At 36.8% G+C, this 25,506-nt stretch overlaps 1 protein-coding gene across 1 annotated transcript in view; it reads left to right on the forward strand.

Moving 5' to 3' along the window:
• LOC123690931 overlaps positions 1–25,467 on the forward strand; it is a 74,202-nt gene extending 48,735 nt beyond the window's left edge. Inside the window, exons 8-15 of the mRNA XM_045635088.1 lie at positions 13,408–13,546; positions 14,513–14,727; positions 18,440–18,603; positions 19,242–19,478; positions 19,807–19,980; positions 20,399–23,520; positions 23,824–23,935; positions 24,788–25,467. Coding sequence (XP_045491044.1) covers positions 13,408–13,546; positions 14,513–14,727; positions 18,440–18,603; positions 19,242–19,478; positions 19,807–19,980; positions 20,399–23,520; positions 23,824–23,935; positions 24,788–24,949 — 4,325 coding nt within the window. The 3' untranslated portion in view covers positions 24,950–25,467. The remainder of the gene's footprint in view (positions 1–13,407; positions 13,547–14,512; positions 14,728–18,439; positions 18,604–19,241; positions 19,479–19,806; positions 19,981–20,398; positions 23,521–23,823; positions 23,936–24,787) is intronic.
• The last annotated feature ends 39 nt before the right edge of the window (positions 25,468–25,506 follow it).

Below are 25,506 nucleotides of genomic sequence, written 5' to 3' on the forward strand. Positions count from 1 at the left end.
CTCACAAATGGAGCTGTTTTGAAATATCACAGGATTAATATGCATTTTGAGAGGGCAGGAACGTCTATCAAGATCGTGCTGTGCTCATTGTGTATCTGCTTTTAAATGCCACGGGTTTAAGTGAGAGGATCTAGACGATGTTTTAAATGCTATTACGGTGTTCAAAAAGATCTATTATTGTTATAGCTTTTTAATCTTGTCTACAATACCATTAAAAATCTCCGTAGGTACTTATTACGTACACCATTTAATCATTTCTACTCTCTTTAATAAGGATTAAGTTTTCTGCGAATATTTTCATATTGCACATAAGTTGTCGTGTAATAAATAACCATATAAAAACATAGTAGTAAAAATGACGATCGTATCATCTTTATACGCGTAATTGTGTGCATAGAGAATGTCTGCTGCATTCTAAAAACAGCTCCGGGAATGGAGTACTTGTATGGTAAACGAAGACACGCCTGAGCCTATAATAGACGTGTTGGTACGCGGCAATCGCGGACATCGAATTAGTTAAATACCGACATAGACATAGGTCAATAAATTCCAGGCGTGTTCCAGGAAAGCGATCGATACTCTACTTCTAATTGGAAATTAACACAAATAAATTCAATATACCACCCGATAAATAAAAACACGTTTCACAGTTTACTGTAAAAGCCTGTTTGAAATTAATTGCGTATGCTTTAAAAGTTTCTCTTTTATCCTTACATGAGACAATTTACTGCTTCGTTGTACCCACTTTATTATCAATAGTTGCAAATTACGACACCTACTCTTTGGTTTAAATTAAGGTATGTTCATAATATAATATTTCCAATTCAACCACCTACACACTATTCTGATTACAGTATCAAGTAAATGAAATCTTTCAACTCTGATTAGTATTTAATCATGTAATAAGCTTCTCTATAAAACAATGAGTGACTAAACACTGGCCTTTAGTCTTTGTTCATTAGAACGGAACCAAATTTCGGGTACCTATCAATTTCTTACTCCTACTCAATAATACTATTCCATTTGTTCAATTGTCTTGCTTGCTTCCGCTAGCATTTATCTTATAACAGTTGCAAAAGAGAATTATTTATGAATCATATTTATTGTATGATACATAAACATTAGTTTCATAGGAATAATTTCACAGTCATGTGTTTATTAAAAAAATCCTCGGTTTTCTTCTTCGCTATATTTAGTATTTTAACAGCTTAATAAAATTCCAGCATACGATACCTTCAAAAGATACATATACGATGCTTCGCAAAGGTAGTCGATTGTATTTGGGCCGAATGCAGAAAGGCGTGGTTATAAATAGAAATGCATGAGTTGCATGACCCAAACAGGTTCCTATTACAAGTCTGCCTACGCGATCGCCATCTTCCTGACCCAAGGCATTACCCATGCTGATTCATTTTCAGCAACTGCATTTCGCCCACCTTTCTACTTATTGTAGAACATTTTAGCGAACCCACATCTGCATGAATAATTCTGGATTTATAGCATATTCCGTTTATCTAGTATATCAATGTAAAAGAGAGACTTAGAGAGACGCGACCGCAATTGGCTAAGCAATTAATAGCTCAAATAACTTACGAGTTGTTCCTTTAATTGGTAATGCCATTCTGGTTTGTTCTCACGCTTTACAGGTCGGAAGTCGAGACTGCGATGTCGACGCGAGACAGCGGTCGCGTCATTTTAGCATATTTTCTAGCAGACTCCTTGTCTGTAATGTGTAATTAAATCATTATACTCCCTTGCATGCACTAGAGATATATCAGATTTTATCTTGTTGTTTATAATAATTGTAAATATTAAATTTTACTTGGGTTGATACTTATAGTCCTATAACGTAGACTATTAAATCAAATTTAAAGTAATATTTATGTTAAGAAAATTGTTTTACATACTTAGAATAGGCATTTTTATTGCATAATTATTCAAAGCAAGGAGTAAAGCACGCTTCGCTTGCACCGCCACCCTTGCAACGGTAGTGGTTTTAATTTATTCAATCTATTTAAAATAAACATGGCGAGCTATAAAAGCTTTCGCAGAATTTCTTTTCATGCGGCCAGTGCTGGTGTTTGCCTTTTCTGAAGATGGCGATGACGTACGATTTATTATTACCCGTTGTACAGGTTTTGGCTAAAGGTTTTTGTAAGAGTTACGTTTTGGTTTCGTAACCGTACTTGGTTCTTGCGATTGTATAAAAATTGCAAAGGACCTGTTTTCAACATAAAAGGACTTGTTGAGATTATTGAACTTCCTACATTTAAGGTTCCCGATAAGAACAATGACATTTTTATTTTTATAGATAAAAAAGGTAATGAATTAATTTAACACATTTTAATTACTCAGTGCTGATGCAGTGTTAAATTTCCAGCTTCTTTTTTGAATCAGAAATTGCCATCAAACATAAGAGACTTAAAACGTCTGACTCATAAACTTCCTTTGATGCAGTAGGTCATTACAAACCCGTTCTATTCTTGTCAATACCTTAATCCAGCATTAATTAACTCAATTTTATTCATCTTTCAGTAGATATGTACTTTGATTTTATTCGTATATGGATTTATAATCAATTTTTCGTTAAGGTTGTAATCATAACGTTTTCAGTTTTAAGGATGACCATAAACCTAGTAGAGTTTAGAGTAGAGAGCATTGACCGCTCCATAATCTATGAATACGCTCAATAATATATAATTAATAATGCTGAGATACTTACGACAATTCTCGCGAAACATTCAGAAATAACCACCCCACACTGCAACCGATACGATAATTCTGTCTGTTAACTACCAATGCACTTCGCTGCTGGAGATTTCGCTGCTATTTTATTTTTCCCCGTTTTATCTTCTACAAAACAATATAATAAATCGAAATCTTACAACGCGGTGTTGTATCTGCTTGTGCAAAGTATGTCGAGATTTTCTTTTGAAACCTAATCATTAAAGACTTGGCTTACAATCGCGTTTCTGTCTCTATTTAACTTTCAATCGTTCAATTAAACTGTTACGAACATGCAACACTTGGAAAACCATTTTCTATATTGTGATCGTGAAGTTATATTATGTCGTTATATTAAATAGAACTTTCTTTGTCCTTGATTATTGGTTCTATAGATAAGGGTTTATAATTAGCCGTCTATAGTGGTGGAATGTAGGTAGGCTCTGCAGAACTGAACTCGTTTTTGTTTACCGGTTAGCGATATGCAGTCTTGTGGGAAGATAAAAACTTGTTCGTGCAAACCCCACGCACATTGCGCCTATTCTGAATATTAACATCCCGGGTGATTGCGAATTTCAACCGTTTAAATCCGCTCTACAATTAAATCCAACTCAAGAACCATTTAAAACGTTTATAGAATTAATCTTAATTAATCTTCATGCAAAGCGATAGACATATTTGACGGATGTATGTGACACATTCAGATTTCATACGGTATGTTTGCTGTCAAAACTGTAGCTGTGCCGTGTTCTGGGAAGTTGGTGATTATTTTAATACGAATGTTATATGTAGATTTGCTACCCAAAGTATGCAATGCGATACATGAACGTTTGCTTTAAAATATAATGGTTAAATAGCCAGTTAGCAACACCAACAGCCGGTAAAAAAATCAAAACACTAAGTAGTATCTTATAATACTGTGTACGTATAATGTACAGTCTCTTCTTGAATTGTTACCAAATCGTCTTGTTCTCGCAGCCAAAATATAAATGTAATTATTTGTACATAATACAAAAATAGCATTAATATATTTTAATCACTGTAGTGTAATCGATTTCTCTTGGCCTTTACCAGGCGTCAATTTCCAATTTTAGCAACACGCAACACGTGTGTACAATATACATTATCATATTCTTATTTTTATTTTGGGCAATTTATTATCTAAAACAAAATATCTATATCTAAAGCTATCTGCACTATTTTCAAAACATATCAGTTTCTACTTTCTATCGTGAATTTCTGCTAGTGTATACAATATACATATTGTATATATTTGAACTTGAACATGGATGTTATGAAAACACTCCTTTAAATCTCACGCTCCTGTCCAACACCTAACAATTCATATTCTAACTATATTAATACATATTTATGCTATATCAATAAATTAACAAGTGTCGCGTAAACAGTTGTGGCTTATAAATATTAATTAACTTATTGCAACTTGACCTCTTTTTCAGGCGTTGATTCAATTACAAATTAGTCATTTCATAAACATTATGGGCTATGGCGTGACCTCAGCTCTAAATTAAGAATTTAATACTGATCATAATTTAGCTTTATTTATCATTCTCATGTTCATGATAAAGACTGAATTTCATTTATAGATAAGGGTTATGCTAAAAAGTTAATCCAAGTATAGGTTGGTTAGTCACAAGGCATTGAATCATCGGTTGAGTAAAAGCGTTTTGTTCGCGGAGTTTCTCAACCAGTATCGTTGGTATCGTTACTCAACACACGATAAAATACTTCATCTTACTCTATGTACATCATTAAAATTATGTATGCCCGTCTCTTCCTTTATAAGGCGATTCGCTTCACTACATTTCGTACCTGAAGTACTGTTCCAGTGAAGCGTGGAACAACGTAAAACAGATGTATGAGCATGATTATTTAAGATGTGTGTACAAAAAGCTCAAAGCCCTTCAATGAAGAGATGATAGACAATTAAGGTGAAGTTTTTACTATAATCATTATCTTGAAAACAGATCTAGTCTATGATGTCAAGACTGGGAGGACCCAGTGAGTGTTAAAGATAAACATTTGGGTAGTATAGAAACTATTCATCATTGTAACCGGTGTGAAAATGCACGTTAGCACTACATTCATATAGCACCAATAAGTGCGCCAAAATTACAATTGATCGCCGGTTTCGCTTAGCGCAAATGTGCGAAATCTCTTAAGAGGTAAAGCCGGCTTCTGCGAGTGTCATCAATCGCGTCAATTGTAAACAGACCCGTATGCCGGCGCCGCCAGTGACTCACAGTATTGCGATGTGGGACGGGGCATTGTGCACATTGATTAGGGTTGCCACTTCTGGTAGTTTCATCTGAGCTATATCTCCAGTTATCTTACCAGATAACAGTCAACTCTATGATAGCGTATTACCATATGCTATCATAGAGTTGAATATTTGCTCTAAACCTATAGTTTCATGAAAATTACATTCCAAAAGCCAAATATGACGTGTTTACTTCTGTTATTTATTCTTACTACAAAAATAGTTATAAATATGACATTATTCTTTTGATCGTCTTCTTATAATTCGTCTTCATCTGCTTATAATATATTGCAAGAAACTACATCCCAGCTATATTAATCTTGCGGTGAGCTAATTTCGATACTAAGAAAAAGTAAGTGACAGCCCTATAAATAGTAGGCTGAAAGCTGTGTAATGCATGATTGTATGTAAAGGAGGCGCAGTCGACGCCGACGCAAGCCAACGAGAAAGCGTCGGCCCATCGTCATGACCGACTTTCAGCGTGCACCATTACCGAATATTTCCTACCACTTGCCCGACTTTTTGCTGAAGCGCGACACTCAAGTTTTTATTTACTTACAACAGTCGCTTTTATTAGACCTTTCATGTGTTGACTAATACTTTGTTTTAAATCGTACAAACGTCGTTTAAGTGTTATACTTAAATGGTCAATTAATTCTAGAGCGAATACTCTTTACAAAGATGGTAAAATAATAATCTTAATGATTTGGCAGTTAAAAAACTAATTTTTATTGTTTTAGCAGCAAAAAGATGGACGTTAATTAAACGCGATTCTAATTAGGATAAGACAACGAGGCTTTTTTGTAGCGTTCACCGTTGCAAAGGCATTGTGTTGTTAAGATTTTATAGCAGTAATTACTTATAAACAAAAGCCATGTTTCTGATCTTCGACAACGTCTCCCGTTCAGGGTACATAGTATGTACACTTTATCAGGTCTCGTTGCTCTTTCCCTCACGATTTACGTCGTGATGATTCTACGGGAAGATTCACGATCCGATAACTCGCCATCTGCTTGCGTTTCGATAAAACTATGTTTAATAAAGGTTCCTAGTAGGAGAGCGCTTTATTTGCTGATTAGATTATAAATGCAAGGTCGATGTACAAAAAGTAAAAACGTAATATCTAATATTGAACCGTTATCAGTGGACGTTAATCAGAAATTGGGCAATTCCGAGAATATGTCAGAAATATTGCATGTAATGCAGTGTTATAGATATGTTATTAAAAGTCAATAGCCAATTGCTTTTCCTAAGATTTTTCTTAATTACATTAAGAATTCAATCCGCGTTATTAATTGCATAAAACAAATTGATGAAGTATTTATATACATTTTCATATATACCCTTGACCAAGCGTGGGAGGGAGCCGTGTATTTTTAACCGTAGGAGGTCATTAACCGAGTCTTCAGTCAGTTTTGAGATTGCAACTTAGTCTCACGAGGAAGCTGGCTTGATAAAAGGTCATTGATTCGATATTGAGAGGGCCCGTATATTGCATTGAGTCAATTAACTATTTCGGATGTTTTTCTCTTTATTTCACAATTAAAATTGCAAAATAAGCATTGTCATATGCAATTATTTTATATTTAAACGGATTTTTATTTAGAAGATATGTTATATAGGAAAGGATAGCTACTGAAAATAATAATTCACTTTATAATTAATTAAGATATTTGTTGATTACCACACTATATTTTTTATCGTATGGCCTGAGCGTATATTCATACAATATGATTGTGTTACTGACTAAGTTACTAAAGAAAACATGTGTCATGATAAAATTTACGAAAATATTATACTTTCACTTGAAAGCCATGCAATTTTTTTTACATACACTTCGTTCCAATCACTTCCACCTCAAAAACTGGCAATCCATAATTATTAACAACTAGTGAAATAGAATCAATGAATAAGCGACGACAAATTGAATCGAACGTTCGTGGCGTTAACCTTTCGACGATAAGCCGGCTGTGTGTTATTCGGAAATTGTTATTTGCAATTGATTGGTCCCCGGCGGAGAGCCCGTGAAAATTAAACTACGCTGCAGTGTCGGCTAGCGAATGCGTCATCACGATCCCTGATGCAATTTCCGTGTTCATTTTTAACGTTATGATCGATTTTGATTCAACAAGCTCTTCTACAGCATCAAAGTTATACAACTTTGATGCTGTAGAAGAGCTTGCGTCACCATCGACCGTTCTATCTCATCTAATATAACGTTTATTAGTTGACACATAAATTATACTTTAATTGGGTTTATTTAAGGACCGCTGTTGAATTGTTGCTTTTACTGATGTATGCTCTTCGACTATAAAAACCGCGTAATATTTGCTACATTTTCAGCTGGTACATTTTTATGCTCCCTGTAAAAGCGCGCACTTCAGTCAGTCTGCAGTCTACAAATTTAATTTTTCATACCGTTATAGAGTTCTCTTTTCGATTTTACTCTATACTTTGCAAGTAATCATAACGGAGATACTTTAGAAAACGATAAGTTTTAATTGAACACCGACTGGCGATTTCTCTTACTTTATTGCTCGATTTAAAATTATATTGCACTTAACCATAAAACGACATTCTATTTGCAGTTCGCGTTTACAATATTATGCTAGCAATCAGTAATTGCGATCGTAATAGTTCAGGATACATCGCCCATTTTTGCAAGTGACTACTATCAAGCTAATTTTCCGTTTGTAGCTTTATTTTGATGAGACGCCCAATAATTTCGTGTACGAAAGTCTCGATTGTGGTAGCTAACAGAGATAACAAGGATAAAAATTTTGGATTTGATGGTTCTCAAATATTTATTACTAACTGAATGAATTTTTTTTTTGTTCAATCTCAAGATTCACCTAAATATATATTCACCTAAATTATTCGAAAAAATATTTGTCCTACAAAATCTATGGTTTGTTCAAAGAGTCCCCCTTTCCAAAGTGTATCGATAACGAGGTCATCATAAATGATTACTAACAAGCTGATTTTTTTGTTTTCACTTAGTTAATGTTTATATAATTCAACAGACATATTGTCCTACAAATTGCGTAATAAATATTTGAGAACCATCAAATCAAAAAATTTTATCCTTGTTATCTCTGTTAGCTACCACAATCGAGAGTTTCGTACACGAAATTATTCGGTGTCTCATCAAAATAAAGCTACAAACGGAAAATCAGCTTGATAGTAGTCACTTGCAAAAATGGGCGATGTATCCTGAACTATAAATAATAAAACTTATTTCTTAGATTCCCTGTCAGTTGTCACGACTGTGTTTTAAAAATAACCGAATTATAACTAGCTTTGTAGTTTGTTTGCTTCATAAAAAAGTAACAGAATCAAAACAAAGGCAGAAAAAGAAAAGTAATGTAAAATTTTATTGACCACTGCCACAATCTAAATTTGTATGCTCTGAATCTGTCTGCATAACGACAATTTATATGCAGCTGTGTCTTATATGGTAATTTTGGAACAGAAATAAAGCAAGTGTGGATGACGTGAGACTGGTGTTGTCAGATAATTTCAACTATAAATTATACAGGAAACAGATAGCCTTTGCGGAATGATTGAATGTACTAGAATGATACGTATGCAAAATTTTGGGTAATCTAATATTATGTGACTTCACTGATTGTGATATTTCTATGTACCTAGGTATTAGGTATATTAAAAATTATTTAGAATTGATGATTTATTTATTATACGCTTAAATTTTCACTCGATAAGTTGATATCTGATAATAGCTCGATATATCACACTTGGCTGATAATACAATATTGCATTTTATGAAAAGGGGACAGAGCGCGTGTGTGCATTCACATACCATACTTGACTCTGTTGATATAGAGATTAATTTTGCAAGCCGTCAGATTATGCTGATACTGTGAATTGCGATAACGTTCTACTTTCCCCACAGTTTAAGTTGTGTAGGTACAAATTTTCTACTTTTACTAAAACAAGTGTGAATTCAAATTCAAATTCGCCATGCCTATGGAGCACCTGCGTCCGATTCAATCCGATCTTTTGCATACAAAAGAGTTGTACATGCGTGATTTATAGCATAACGATAGCTCATCCATGCTAAATTTGTACTACACTGATTAATAATCGACTGGCATAACGCATGAGCAGTTTTATTTTGTGCTCGATCGATGCCAACACATGATCGCTCTGACTCACCAAACGACATGTTAAAAGAATAAAAAGTCCTTGTTTTGCCATGGTATACTTATCAACAACAATACAATATTGTGCAAACATTTTATAACATAGACGTTAATTTTCATTATTACACACATCCCGGAACTTTTATTCAGCTGTGCCGATTCTCATCTTTCATTCATTTAATTTCTAGAGCGACTCGGCTTATGTAATAATGTGCGAAATGTTTAAAATGCGAATATAATATTTAACATTTTCAACTCGTAACAAGAAAAAGCTTTGAATAGTGGACCAAAGCCAAAACATTGCATAGATTGAAAAGTAACGGATTCGCGACACGGGCTGTACGCAGTACGACAGACAGTGTTCCAATTAGGCGAGGCCAATCGCATCAACGGTGGGCGCTTCGAGCGTTAATTAGAGATACTCCCGACAGTTCCACGTTACTCTTCCGTGCACTCTCACCCTCTCGCTAACCAATTACCGGCCAACTGATGGATAAGCGACTTGTAAAAGGTCTCTCCACATTTATTTCGATTCCCATTTCTGTCTAATTGTAGTAAGGTTCTTAATAAATTCTGAGCAATGCATTTAATTGCACAATTCTGAGACTTCGTCTTAAACAGTTAAGTTATTAGGTGCATAATTTAATATAATGTTTGCCGTGTTTACATTTACATTTACATCATGTTCTAGTTCGTTATTTTGTGAAAAGGGCCTCTTAGGGATTTTCATGTTTGTCGTAAGCCGAGCTGAGGCGATGTCGCTGTCCTAAGACGTGACACGGCGGCTGGGTTTAAGTGCTCCAAGTTTGTTTTCCTACAATAATGTGTCTGTAAATATCACCTAACCCTCTCCCACATCCGAGTAGCTTATTTGCGTATACATTTAATTAACACTTCAGTTTTCGAGTGGAGCTATGCCATATTGATTTGCCAGATATTATGTGATCCAGATGCGTTCTCATGCAATGTCCTTTTCACACATTAACTTATGTATAATAGTGTTCTGTTCTGTGAAGCAATAAACCGATTCATGTATCGGCAGTGGTGGCAGTGATCTACTGTTAGACCACAGACGGTGTCATATTCGTTTCTCGCTTTCACAACGCTTTCTGTTTGTATCGGTCTAATATTAAAATGTTCTACAAGGGTTGACTCCGATGGAATTTCATAATTGAGCCTTTAGACTGAGGTTATTGGAACGTTGTGGCTGTGAACTATGTCTATTAAGTATTATATTATAACAACATTGTATTGTGGAGTACCTTGTAAAATGTGGTTTATTTTATATGGTCGTCGATTGAAATAAAAATTCAGAGTAATGGGGCTCTAAGTAGGAAATTTAATAGCACCGTCTGTATAGCCTTGGCGTGGTTGAATTTCACGTACAGTTGAATCGCAGGTTGTACCTTTGAGCAAAGCAGCAATGGCGGCTGGGGGGTCGTGACTCCCCATCCTGTCTCTTGCATGAGCGCGGTGCACGAGCCTGTGTAGTTTATATGCAGTTTTGAAGAGCTTTTTACTAAAGTAGATGAAAAGTTTACGTGTACATACATTTTAGCTGAATTGAATTGAATTCTGCGCCAAGCTCTAGACGTAACATTGAAATTTTGAGAGCATTTATAAATTGAATGTTATGCCGTATCATTGCGCTAACTTCTGCTTAATTAAAATGTTTGAGGTTTATTTGGAAGTCCATGAATGATATCTGTTAAGTTTTAACGGCGGCAGCAACACTAATTACAAAAGCTTCAAGGTGCGAAGCTTGAAAGAAAAAAACATAAACATTTTAGCTTTTAATTTTTTATGCCTCAATCTAAATAATAATAATTTAAAGCTTTCGCTACTAACGATGAATTGAAGGCATGTAGTAAAGTAGACTAGATATGAATCAATGTATTATGAACCGTCCAGACCATAATATCGACATCGATCCTTAAAGTCGTGCTTTGAGTCGGGCTTGCATCGGGCCGGATGAAGTTACTGGAAAATTGCACTTGATCCGACGTCTCGGCCACCTGCCACCCTCCGCCTCCTCATGATTTAATTTCACTCCTATTGCCTATCTACACGGTAATAGGGTTTACATGTAATTTAATGATAGAACTATCGCATAGATAACGAGAATGAATATGCTTGTTAAGGTTTCAACGCTGTGAAATTGCACGTTCGTTTATAATTTATTTTGCGAATGAGATATATTCATGACTGCTTTTACTATTTTCTCGTACAACTTGGAATTGTATCTAGATTCTAAGCATTGATTACGAAATATTGTGAAACAATTGAATGAACTTTTGGGACACCGGACTACAATCCATCTTACATAGTTTTTATAAAGTCAATTATTAGGGCATTCATTAATCGATTGAGTCATATTTAAAATGTGGTATTTCTTTAAATCCAGCAGGTGCGTAAGTTTAGTATGCGTTGTTGAGCGTGGCCGTAATCGGTTTTTGCTGCAAGGAACAATGGCCGGCTGCCGGCTACACTGTACACATTCCATCTATACTCTATAGTATATACCACCGTTAGCCGAGCGGTAGTAATCGATGCAATCATCTTCAGTGCACTCCTTTTTAGTGCTATTGTCGTAGCGTTTTACTAAACAGAATTCTTATTGCGTTGCTTCTGAATTTACTTTCTTATTTCGACGTTGCGCTCCTTATGTTTTCTATTGTAAAAGATAACAATTTTTTAAGATACTAAGGTAACTTTGACCTATCCTACGTAAACTTGTCTGAAAATATCTGATTGGTCTGAAAATCGATGAAACCTATCACAGTTTTTGCAAATTTAACTTGATAGATAGCTCAAATATTTTATCACCATAATTAATTAGTTTTTGAAGTCAAAATAGACCGAGGTCGTACGTGAAAAAATTTCAACCAATTTTTCACTTCATTTTACACCTCAATAACCAAGATCTTTATGAACAGTTGTCACGCATTGAATATGGCAATATGATTACATTTTGCCAAAATAAGTATTGTACCGTTTAAAACTAGGTACAATGTCTTCGTCGTTAATAAGTTTATCCTACTTTAAATTAATACATCAAATATATAATTTTACTGCTTTCACTTGAATGATTTAAAGAGTAGACAGGGCGCGGTTGGCGGAGAGCCAGACCAAACAGGGTAAAAAGCAAGGGCGGTGACGACGACCGCGCCCCGAAATAGCGGGCAAAGTCAAGGCGCGTATGCCTAGCATCGAGCGCTGTCAAAATACCTTTCATAGTTACACTAGCGGTCCGCCCCGGCTTCGCCCGTGGTACATATTAACGTTTTCTCTACATAAGAACCATCCTCGTACTTCAAGGAATATAATAAAAAAAGAATTATCGAAATCGGTTCAGCCGTTCTCGAGTTATGGAATTACAACGAAAAGTGGCATTGATTTTTATATATTAGAGATATTATATTACAATACCGGACCAAGTACATACTTCACCTAGACACGCCCCAACTATGAGGGCGTGTCGCGCTATTGTCATTCTATGATCCACAGGTGTCTGGATAATTAAAAAAAATATAGACTTTTTTATTGTCACACTATTCTCAGCGCTGTCGCGTTTATCAAATTTTACAACACGCAATAGTTGACCGTGAAATGATGTCCCCTCGCATGTCGGTGGCAATTTTTTAGTATGACGTGATGGCCTAAAATATACGTTAACTCCATTTTGTACCGAGTAAAATATAAATAAATCTAGAGTAAAGTAACGGAATAAAATGCCTAAGGTGTTGCATAGGACATACGGCGTTTTACGTGCACATATGTGGCACAATAGCGTCGCGCTGACTCACGGCAGTTCGGCTCTGAACAAGGACATCCTCGGTGTGAGCCGCGGCAAATGGAAACATAAACATCGTTACTCCATATCCGACAACTCTATTCACCATTGTGCCGCAACAAATTGTCGGCATAATAGACTTCGCAACAACACTTTGGCGCTAGATGACACACTGATATTTTAAGGATAATAACTGTTGGGAAATATCTTTTGAATAAGCGGAGACGCTATTTAAATTCGATTGTATTAATAATTATTGCGTTGACAAAACGAAAATCTAAATTACTTTGTCAATTCACGTTCGTACTTCAACTCTCCTCTGAGTCGATGCTCTAATATCGTGAGGATGGAACGATGAAGCGTGTGAAGGTCATAGCACTTATACATAATGTTTATTGAAAATTGATTATAGCATATCACTTAAATGTCATATTTTTTGTGTTCAGATGACTTGAAGGCGGTGACAGAACGTCTGATAGTGGAAGCACGCTTGGCGGGCTCGAAAGACAATATCTCCATAATCGTGGTGTTCCTGAAGGACCCGCGTGGGATTGCCGCTCAAAACTGCCCGCCCATGGATCTTGGGTACGTAACATCTTATATGTATTATTAAATATTTTACATAAATTATACTAACATTATCATTCTTAATGCAAAGTCGGTAAAAAATAACGAATTTTTGCCAAAATACACACGAAACTCGTTTTATTGGGTTTAAGCAAGATGACTTCATTTTATGACTACCTAGGAATACGAATAACTTTTGATATTATTTGACCTTGCTGTTTTATATAACGTAAGTAATGAAAACGAAAGTGCTTGAGCATTCTAAAATGGTATGGCTTCGAATCTTATCATCAGACACCATTTATACTTAAAGCAATAATAGGTATTAATGGTATATCAATTTAAAGTCTCCTTTTCTATCACAGGACGTTCAGGTAATTTACCTCAATAAGATAAAATATTGAGATTGATATTCAAATCTGTTCATTCTCAATTTGCATAACTCTATGAAGGTGGTTATATTTTAAGAGGATTTTGAGCCTTATCTTAATATCAATCAGTTTTATGTAGATAACTTCTTCTAATAATAACTGCATTAGTCACGAGAATAATGTGAATCCAGATCTAATCATAATCTATCGATCTGCCATAACAGTTATTGTCCATTATGTTCTACACTTTCTAATCATTATTTCAAACACAAGTCTTTTATAATAGCTAATTGTAATAAATCTGAAGACGCATCTAATCTACAGTAAATTTTTAAAATTTAAGGAATCTTTTTGACGAATAAAGCAACAGAAATCTGTTAGAATACGGATAATAAAATGCTTTTAAAAACAAAGCAAGAATCAACACCACAAGGAAGTCGATGGCCACTTTTGTTATCTGGACCCGGATCCGTATAAAAGGACAAGAGGAATTAGTGTATTTTCCTTCCTCTGGATCGCACAGCACGATACAATAGACCGATTTAACTGAAGCAAGGGTTAAACCACCTGTAATAATACAACAGGGTGATTTATCTGCTGTGATTTACAATAGGCTGGACAACGCGGTGGTGAACGCGCCGCCGTTCGGCGTGGAGGGCGCGTGTGACGCGGCGGAGGCGGCGGGCGCGGACAACGGCGTGTCGGACAGCGACAGCGAGGACCTCGGGCCCGAGACCGCGGTGGACGTGGACGCGGACGACGCGGACGTGGAGATGCGCAGCCACGAGCCGCCGCTGCACGCGCCCCGCGCGCCGCCCGCCATGATCGGTGAGTTGCCATGGAAACCTCATGTTGTATCCCCGTGTTCACCTTTCCTATATTACTTTCTTCCTCGAACTCCTTCCTTCTTTGATATTAGAAATCAATGGACAAGCCGTTTGTGGGGAGTTGCCAGATTAATTGTGCGCGTGGTCGCTTACTATCATATTACGACTCACCAGCTAGTTTGTTATTTTCACAATTTTTTTATATTACTTACTTATGGGACCTTTTATTACCATTACTAGCTAATAGCAAAAGCATTAATAAATAAAACGATGATAATATAAACTAGAACCCTTGCCAGTTCACCCAATGGCTGCCATTTTCAGGATATGATGTATGGAGTAACTTGGGCTGCAAACACTAGCAATAATAAATTATATTTATGTTTATTGGCATAATGTAGTCTATGTAGGACTAGTTCTAAAAGTGACAAATGGTTTTAAGATTCATTTTGTTTGAAAGAAAGATAAAACAAAGATTTAAGCTACTCTCTCAATTACCGAGAAGGCCAAACACAGAATACTCGATATCTAGATCTTCTGTTGCCTGTGGGAATTGTAAATGATATTTGAAGGGATTGGATTATTCAGGATGTTAGAAGTAAGTCCAAAGTAGCGGAAGTTTTTAATTTGATTGTCTTGGGAACGGAATTCGAGGAGACGTCATCATTTATTTTGTCGCAATATGACGGTAGATATACATTCCATCGAGATAATTGTACATTGTCTTATGATGGATACAAAGAAAGTTTAATAAGCTACTTGATCCACAGACTACGAATTAAAAATATGTACTACATACTATTGTATTTCTTTTCATTTAAGTTCAAGTTTTTTATCATTATAGATAAAAATCTATGATTAACAAAAGGAGTACAAGGATGTATTGAGAGCCAAATTAATATTGCTATCATTATTTTTGTTATATCTTTTATTTTTCTTAATAACCATACTATTGATCCATTCGCTATTTTTAACATTACTGAAACAAAAATATCATGCATATTATATATGTATATTCACTTTCGTCACGGTATTGTTACTTTCTTAAAACCCAATTCAATTAGACAATACCATATTGTTACAATTTGTAAAATTTTAAAGTGTAAAATATAATTCCACTCATAATTTGCAAGAAATAATATGTTATAATTACTAGAGAAAAGTTAAAATTATCTTATTACGTAATATAATTTCTGATTCTATATAATATTATACTTACTTTTTATTAAATATATATAAATTAATCTGATATTTCTGTAGTTAGAAAGTTAAAGTAAAATATGACATACCTAATGTAGATTGTAGAGGATGTAAAAAATAATTATGATTTAAATTTCGAATTATGAGCCGCTCTAAAATCATATAATTTTATATAACAATTTTTTACTAACGTTTGAAATTATTGTTGGTACTTTTATCTATAGAGAAACGTTTTTTTTTTTTGCCGCAGTACCGTTACGGGTCACGGTCACTTTTGTGACAATTGAGAATGGTTTGCTGACCATTGTTTTATTTAATTTTTAATGTTTGCTTACTTCTGTATATACTTACATTAAATTACCGCAAATAAGTACGCAGAAATATAACGATTGAAGATACATTTAGACTTTTTAAATACATAATTTGGAGTAATCAGTAAAGTATTTTATGAAAAGTCCAAAAAATAATGTGGACGTTATTCATCTACTTAGCTTAATCGTAAAATACATTTATGAAATTACATTTGCTGTAGGTTTTTTTTTTTTTTCAAAACTTTTGATAAGTACGTAGGTGGGTACTTTAATTTATTGAATTATGTAATTTCAAATAAGTAGATCAATTCATAACTAACAAAATGCCGTTCATTGAATAGTATTTTATACTTAGAAAATTGTACATGAAAGCATCGCGCTGTAAACGTGTATAAAAACAAAAAAGAATGTGAAGAATTATGTGTGGCACACGTATCGGTAACGAGGTGCGATTTATGTACAATCCTAGTCATTTCATTTCATTATTATTTCTTTAATAAATAAAATACACTATAATAATTTCTTATTTAAAACACGTGCCCAACAATAAGAGAGATTGCTTTATTCTACACCAATTTTGTAAATTGTTAATTACACATCAAATATTTCATATAAGTATATAATACCTATTTGTTTTGTTTTTTCTTTTAATAATAATAATTGATTGAAAGATTGACGCAAATAAATGCAAATACATATAGATGATGATATTTTTAGAGTTTAAATTTTTCTTAATTTATATCCTTTATGTTATCTATAGGTACTTACTATTTTCATACATCACTAGTGCCTATATCCAAGAAGATAGGGGGGAGACATAATGGTTGCAATTTAGTCGCGTTCCTGTCCTACGACCTATGTTATCGGCTCGCGGCATATTAGACATTCCACTGCCAAGGCTCAAGGCCGATACAGACATTCCTTGTGTGTACAGTAGACAAACATACTCATTAAACGCTACAAAAAATATCGCCAAAGAGTGTCTAACCACTAAGTTACTCTTAATACATTTTGATAAAAATTCGTACGTACCTAGGTAGGAATATAGAATAATTTATTATTACAAGTCACTTATATTCTCCATTCATGTTAATAAATAATATTAATATCCTATGTCAATATGTCCCATTGTTTTATAATTTATATTATAACGAGAATAATTAATGTTCGCACAAATTCAATGATACTAATTAAAATAATAATTATTGAAAAAACATAGGTAGATACCTACCTAGGTAATTAATTATAAGGCATGTAAATATAAAATAAGTATTTTGGATAGTTATTCGTAATCTATAACAGTAGGTATATAGTTTTGTTTTGTAATGTACCTATGGCATAATAAATTTTACTGCCTATTTATTTTAATAATCCCTAATAATATTTTAAATAACGATTGCATGGGCTGACTCACCCCTCTCCCCTACCCCGTCCCACCGGCACCCGTTCGCCTCGCCTCGCGCCCCGACGTGGGCCGTCTTCGGTCTTTCCATCCCGCTCTCAGTCACTCATTGAACGCTCGTCGGTTCTGTGCTGCTCTCATATCGTTGCCTTGCTACTGTTGTAAACGGACTTTTGTCTTTATTTGAACATCGCGAATTATTGGATAGCAAGTGCTCAAATTATATAATAAATTTGTGTTGTGAAAAACCGTTTTTGGTATGTGATTTTACGAAGAATGTTGCTTATTTTTGTATAATTACAGAAGTATTTGTGGTTATTTTTGTGTTGATTCATGCCGAGCGGTGTTCTGGAAATAGAAATAGATCGTTCGTCGGAAGGCGCATCCCTCCATCGTCGTGAAAAGGATTCCCGCAAAGGCCGAAGACTCCCTTGTGCATTTTATAAAAGAATTTATATTCTTACCGGGCGTGTCTGAACAGCCGTTCTCGAAATGGCGTCCGCCAAAGTTTTGCGATTCGCGAGTTTTTAAATCGCGACCAGTAAATATTGTTAGCACGCGGCACTCGGCCGTTATCTGTCACCGGCATAATTTATTTACGTATCAAGATGAAATTGGAATTCTCAATATTTTAATGAAAAACTCGAGACTCAAATGTAATATTATAAGCCGGTTTTTTCGTGAGGGTGTGTCACCTGTTGATAGTAAAGGGTGTCCACAGTTCAATGTACATTTACTTTGTATCACCTGGTGTTTTTGAGTGGAGCACGTTTGAATTTTGTTCTTATTGTGTTGTGCAGTGGAGGAGGGCCACGTCGACGGAAACTTGGTGGATAATGTAGCTGAGAGCGGCGAAGAGTCCGAGGACGAGTGGAATTATTACAAAGGCGAGGGCGAACGCGAACAGAACCCCAGTGAGGAGGCCGACGAGCCACCGCGCTCAGAAACACCCTGTCAAGATAATGTAAGTTAATATTAATTAATAATTATATACATTTCCTTGTACAACAATATATGAATAAATAGCAGGATGTTAGTTTACTTTGTTTTCCACAAAACAACCAGTTGTATGAATTTCTATGATGAATGAACGAAACATAAAAATTGAATTGCAACAAGGTGTAGGTACCTTGTTAATTGACACATGTTTCTGTAACTAGTTATGTTCGATATTTTGTATTATAAAGTAACATTGATTGAATTAATCAATTTTATATCATAAGTTAAAATAGAAGCATACGCATTTGGTATTATTGATACTCTGGACCAGTAATAAAGCTAGTAACTACGCGCTACTCTCTATAGGCATTGATGATTTATTGACTTGACAGCTATTTTGTTTACCTAATAATTATTATTAAACATTGTTTTGTTTATAATATAAATGCTTTGTTTTCATTGCAACACTTGATCAGGGCAATGCTGTTAATTTGTTAATTGATTAAGGGTGGTTTTACAGCTATATTATGTTATTCCATTTTCTTATTGCAGTGATTTTAAATGACAAATTGTACCAAAATGTTTCAAGATAGGCTTTATGTGATATTTTAAGCAAGCGCTGAAACTCTATTAAGTAAATATTGTGAATGTTTTTTATTGCAGTCAGCGTGGGAAAGTAGTTCAGTAGACATGAACAGTTCACCGCTGAACCCGGACGCGCCCCCGTTCGTGCCGGGCAGCGTGGCCGGCTCCGACGTGCTGCTCGCGGAGTCGCCGCGGAAACCCCTGCCGATGGACGACATAGAAGTGCCAGACGTGAACCAGTTTCAGACTGGCGCTGGCAGCTGCCCCGGCGAACTGCAGGACTTGGACAATTGCGACCAGTTGAACGGACACCATGTAGGTTATGAGGTTTTTAATATATTATTGATAGATTTTATGATTATTAATGTTATACTTTTATCAAGTCCAGTATATTATGTTGTTATTAGTGTTTTTTAAACTCAAACATATATACTTGTTCACTAGACTCTCATCCTCCATAAGCACTTTTGAATCATAAGAATAATTAATTGGATTTTATTTAACTATACATACATATTTTAAATGTAATAATTCCTAGTTTTTCTATTGTATGAACGGAAAAATATTGTCCATACTTATTATTTATTACAAAAATTTATCGTTTATATTTTATTTAACTTATAAGTTATTTTATATATTCCAGAACATTTCGATGGAAGGTGTAACGGAACATCTCAATGGTAATGACAAATGTCAACTGGATAGTCTTGGATTTGGTTTTGATGTGGGCATTGAATCTGATAAGATGAAGGAATCCCGTATTATTCAAGACTTTGAAAGAATACAGAAAGATACAACAGACTTCTGTAATATTCAGGTAAATTTAATTAATTTTCCTTATTTGACTATAATAGCTAGGCACAGGCACTTGTATGCTGATTATATTAAGTTCATAGAAGGTAGCTCAAAAATTATATTTTATCATTATAACATGCATTTACAAGAAGTGATATTATTAGAAATGGCATCATCATTGTTTGTACATGTAAGGATTAAAATGTTGCATCTTATTTTGTGATTTACTCTTATTTATCTCAATCTATTTAGAACAGAAGCAGATAAATTGTTCTGTGAAATGAAAAATATAATGATATTATCTTAAAATAATTAAATCTCATTAGCCTATAGTAGTAGGCTAGATCGTAATTTTCAATAATGATACCTTAGGTTCATTATTTTAGGTAAAAAAAAAAAAATCTTAAAATAAAAATATTCAAATAATTGTTCTTTTTCAGGTATTCCAGACTCACACAGAAACAAATCCTTTTGGTAGTGAAACTAATGATGAATTATTTGAGAGGCTAAAAAATAAAGAAAGAGATCCAATGAGCATGAGTTTTTATCAAGAAAAAGATGATGACACCTGTGAAAGATTCAGCAAATTAGAATCACATGTTGACCTGAATGCCGTCCAGCCGTTGCCTGAAAGTGATGATGAAGATGATATACAAGCAAATGGTTTTTGTCAAAATATTCAAGAGGGTGATGATGATAAGGAAAATCTTAGTCCAGATCAACATGTAGACACATTTGCACAAATTAGCAATGATCAAGAACCAAACAATGATATAATGAGATTTGATGATGGCGTGCAAGTTATTGAGAACAATTTTGTAGACAACATGATTGATTGCAATGTTGAAAGCAACAATATGCAACACTATTGTAATAATGAATTTGAAGGTAACCTTCACCAAGAAAATGTAATGCCCACAGATACTCCTGAATCTCACAAATTACTATTTGAACAAATACCAGAAATACCTGATGGCAAGAGTTCTGAACTAGGGTTCACAAATGAAGATCTACTTGATCCTTCAGAAAGTGAAAAGGATGTAAGGGCTATCACACCCCAGGATGAAGTATCACAAGATGTAGAAACAGATGACAAGCTCGAAGAATCTCCATGTGATGAAATTGAAATTGATATGCCCTTAGACAGCAAAGATGATGTTGAATCTACATTTATAGAGCACACAGATGTTGCAGACAAAGATAATGAAATTGTTGCTGAAGTTGCAATTGACAATCAAATATCAGAAAACTTATCAGTGTCACCTGAACTACTAGAAAAAAATAATGAAATTGAAAACTCTGTAGAGACTGAACAGAATGTAGTAGTAGATATTCATCAAAGTTCAGAATCGCAACTTAATCACTTTGAAAATAAAACAGAAGAAATTTCAAACGTTAATGAAGTTGATCACATTACTAAAGAAGAGGAAGCCGTACATTCGGCGCCTAAAATTACTCTTGAAAGTGACGAAGTTGCAATTCATGATATTTCATCATCCAAATCACCAGAACCAGAACAACAACAGATCACATCACAATCACCACTACCAAATGAGTTTGCTGAACAGAATGCTGAATCACCATTACCTCAAGAGTCTTTGCAAGGTGAAGCGTCGTTGCCGCGCGACTCGCCACTACCTGACGATTTATGTTCAGCTAAATCGCCTCTACCTACTGGAATTGTTTCTGATGTCTTAGAAATTGCAGAATCACCGCTGCCATCGCAGTCGCCACTACCCACAGAACCGACAATCGAAGTCCATTCCCCGGTTCCTTCTGAGGAACAAAGCAAGACACCTCTGCCTGCAGAAATTCCACTGCCTAGGGAATCGCCCGCTCCTTCAGAATCACCTGCTCCTGTTGCACACTCGCCTCTTCCAGTTGAAGAACCTGTGCTCGGAGAGTCTCCTCTTCCAGTCGATGAACCTTTACTCGGAGAATCTCCTCTACCGGTTGAAGAACCAGTAGTGAGAGCGTCTCCTCAACCTGTACAAGAATCTGTCCCAACAGAGTCTCTTTTGCTCGGCGAAGAGTCTATTCCTACCAGAGAGTCTCCACTCCCAGTGGAGCAGGCGCTACGACAATCGCCATCGCCAGCCGTTTCACCATTCCCAGTAGAATCACAAATTGAATCATCCATTCCAACAGAAAAATTACCAGCCGAGTCACCTGTACCTGACATTCAAAATGAGTCACATGAAAATCTATTGACTAACGACAGAATTTCATCTCCAGTTGAGGAACGACATGCAGATGCTGTCGAAAATATTAGTCAGTCATTTGTAACGGAAGACTTAATGAGAAAAGAATCACCCGCGCCCGTGGAATCGGTAGCGTCGCCGGCACCAGAAGAATGTCAATCGAACGAAATTTCCGTCGCGGTAGGTCAAGATTCAAAATCTCCACTGCCGTCGGATACGTTTAAATCTGCCATTTCACCGGCTCCATCCCCCTCCCCCGAGATCGCCGCGACGAGGTCGCCACTGCCCACGGAAGATATTGTCGCTTTGACGCAGAGCGATTCCAGAGCGACTCCCGAGGTCGAGCAAATAGAATCGAAAGAAATGCCGCGCGAGGAGAACGCGCCCGCACCCGACATCGTGCCCGAGCAGGCGCGCTCCGACCTCGTCACCGACATCGACATCGGCATCCCGGAGTCACGCGCGCAAGAGATCTGCGTGCCCGTCACCAGCGAAATACAGCAAGAGGACGCGGTGCGGCCGGCCGGCACGCCGCCGCCCACGCCCGCCGTCGAGGGCGAGCTGGCCGCCGCCCCGCTCAGCGACGCGCCCATCGCCGCGCCCGCCGCCGCGCTGGCCGGCGCCGCGGTCGCCGCCGCCGCCGCCACGGCCGCCACGGTTGCAACGACCAAGGCCAAAGCGCCCGCTAAGAAATCTCCGACGACGCCCACGCCCCGAGCGTCGAATGCCACCCCCAAAACGACGGCGGCGCGGACGTCTCTCGCCGCGACTACTCCCCGATCGCCAGCCACGGCTTCCCCGCGCCTCGCCGCGACGAAGACGCCGAGCTCAGCCTCGAAGGCCGCCGCCCCAGCGGCGCGAGCGAATCCCGCTGCTAAGCCGGCGTCCCCTACGAAAGCCGCCCCTAAAGTGGCGGCGCCCGCCAAAGATGCGGCCGCTAAGCCGTCAGCCGCGAGGCCGACGACGGCCAGACCGGCACCCGCGAGGCCGGCGACGGCCAAGCCGGCACCCGCGAGGCCGGCGTCGGCCAAGCCGACCTCCAAGCCCGCCGCGCCCAAGCCGCCGACGACGACGGCCGCTCCCAAACCGATAACGAGACCGACGGCCCCGAAAGCTCCCTCCGCGGCCGCCCCCGCGGCGCCGAAGCCTGCTGCGGCGCGGCCGGCGACCGCCAAGACGAGCTCGACGCTCGCGGCCGCTCCCAAACCCAAGGAAGTGAAGAAGGTGCCCGAGAAGAAGCCCTTGACGAACGGTGACGTGAAGGCGGCCAAGCCGGCGCCCCGGCCCGCCCCCGCGGCGCCCCGCGCGGCGCCCCCGGCCCGCACCCCCGCACAGCGCGCTCCCGCCGCCCCACCGACCAAGTAAGACTACTAATTTAATTTTTACAAATGATTACAAAATGATTTTTTTTTTTTCAATAGGTAATATTATATGAACACAATTTTTATTTTTACACATCCTCACATACTTTCGCATTTATAATATTAGTTGGATTGGATGAAGGTGAATTCCATATTTGAAAATTTATTTACATACCTTTTAAATATAAACACAACAACTATCACAGAATTAATACAACTATTTATTATGAAATCAAAATTTACTATTAAAATTAACACTATTTCTCTTTAAATAATATTAATTTATTACTTTGCTCATTTCAGGACTGCTAGTGCAAAGCCCCCAGTGAAGGCTCCATTGGACAAACAAAGCAAAGATCTCGCCAACAAACGCATCACCGCCAAAACTGCGCCTCCGAGGACTGCAAATAATAAGGTAGTTTTATTATACAATTTTTGCAATAAACCTTTCGCCATAAGAATACATAATCTAGTATAAAAAAAATGTGTGCGTGTACTAGTGTACACACGTACGAAGTGAAACTTCTTTATGACCTTATTTTTAAAAAAATAATTTATGTACTATATTACAGAAATACGAAATCACGCGTGGTTAGGATAAGAAAAAGATGGCGCGTAACGGAAAAATGTCACGCGTAAAGAAAAAATGTTACACAAAATTTTTTTCCAACCCCGATAAAGAAGTTTCACTTCAATATGTCCATATTGCAAATGAGATTAATTTGATCATTTTTTTGATCATTTTCTATTTATAAAAAAGAAAATGATCAAATAAATCTCAAAGAGAAAACAATTTTTACAGAATTTGTAATATAAGTTTGACATAATTGGGGTTAATTAAAACCACACTTTACACTAACATTTCAATTGGAATGTGTGAATGTGCTTTTAATTAATTAAGTTAGTAATATAAAATTTTGTTTTTCATGAACTTAAAATAAATCTTTGTAATTGTTTGGTAAGATTTACATTTACTCTTGAAAAAAATAATTCAATAGATTTTATTGAAAAGACTTTGAGTGCCTAATATGTTATTAACAAGAGATTTAGCATCGGAAGTCTTGAAAACATTTTTTTGAAATCACACATACTTGCGCCACATTGCATTACCATTTATGGCAAACATTAATGAACAGACTTTACAAACCTTATCTTATAATGCACACTATTTATATTTTTCAATTTGTAGCAATTTTATGATTTCCGCGGTTCATACTTGTCGATGTAGACGAGTGGAGTAATGCAGTAATGTGTGTTGTGTTGGCAGAGCTCGGTCGGCAACAAGACGGCGGTGAAGAGCGTGCCGAAGCGCAGCGAGCGCGAGCAGGCGCAGGCGCAGGCGCAGCAGGCGCTGGCCAACGGCGCGCTCGGCCCCAAGGCGCCGCCCAGCCCGCCCGCCGACGCGCTGCTGCCCGACGTCATCGCGTGAACGCGATTCCGATTCCTATTATTTCCGCTTGAATTTTTGTGATTTTTCTATAAGTGTAATATAGTTAAGGCCGCGTCCGCGGCGAGTCGTTAGGTGCGGGAGAACCCTCCCATCTTTTATAATATAGTCGCTTATAGATATGTGTAGTCTTTGCATTTGACGAACGCGCGCTACACGTTTGTTATGTTTGTCTATCCGCGTCCCGCTCGGCCGGCCGACCGCCGCGCCGAGCCCGTTTAGAATTTTTATATTACCGACGAATGATTGATTATTAAATCTGGCTTTTTAATTTATTCTCTTTGTATAACCGTATTATTTAATAAAATCGTAAGGAAGGACTGAGATATTGTTTTATTTATGGAGGTACGAAGCTATGACTTTTATAATTATGAGCTCGATAAAAATGTTTACTTAACTACTACATTTACTTAATGTGTCAATGTTTAACTTAATATCATGGTGTTACAAAAATACTAAAATAGAGCATTTTATTGGAATAAATGGTTATATCACCCCTTTATGTTCTTTTCTTTAACAACCAATTTATAAATGAAAAA

The sequence above is a fragment of the Colias croceus genome, chromosome 4 (assembly GCF_905220415.1).
Source record: "Colias croceus chromosome 4, ilColCroc2.1".
In the NCBI taxonomy this organism is placed as follows: Eukaryota; Metazoa; Arthropoda; class Insecta; order Lepidoptera; family Pieridae; genus Colias; species Colias croceus.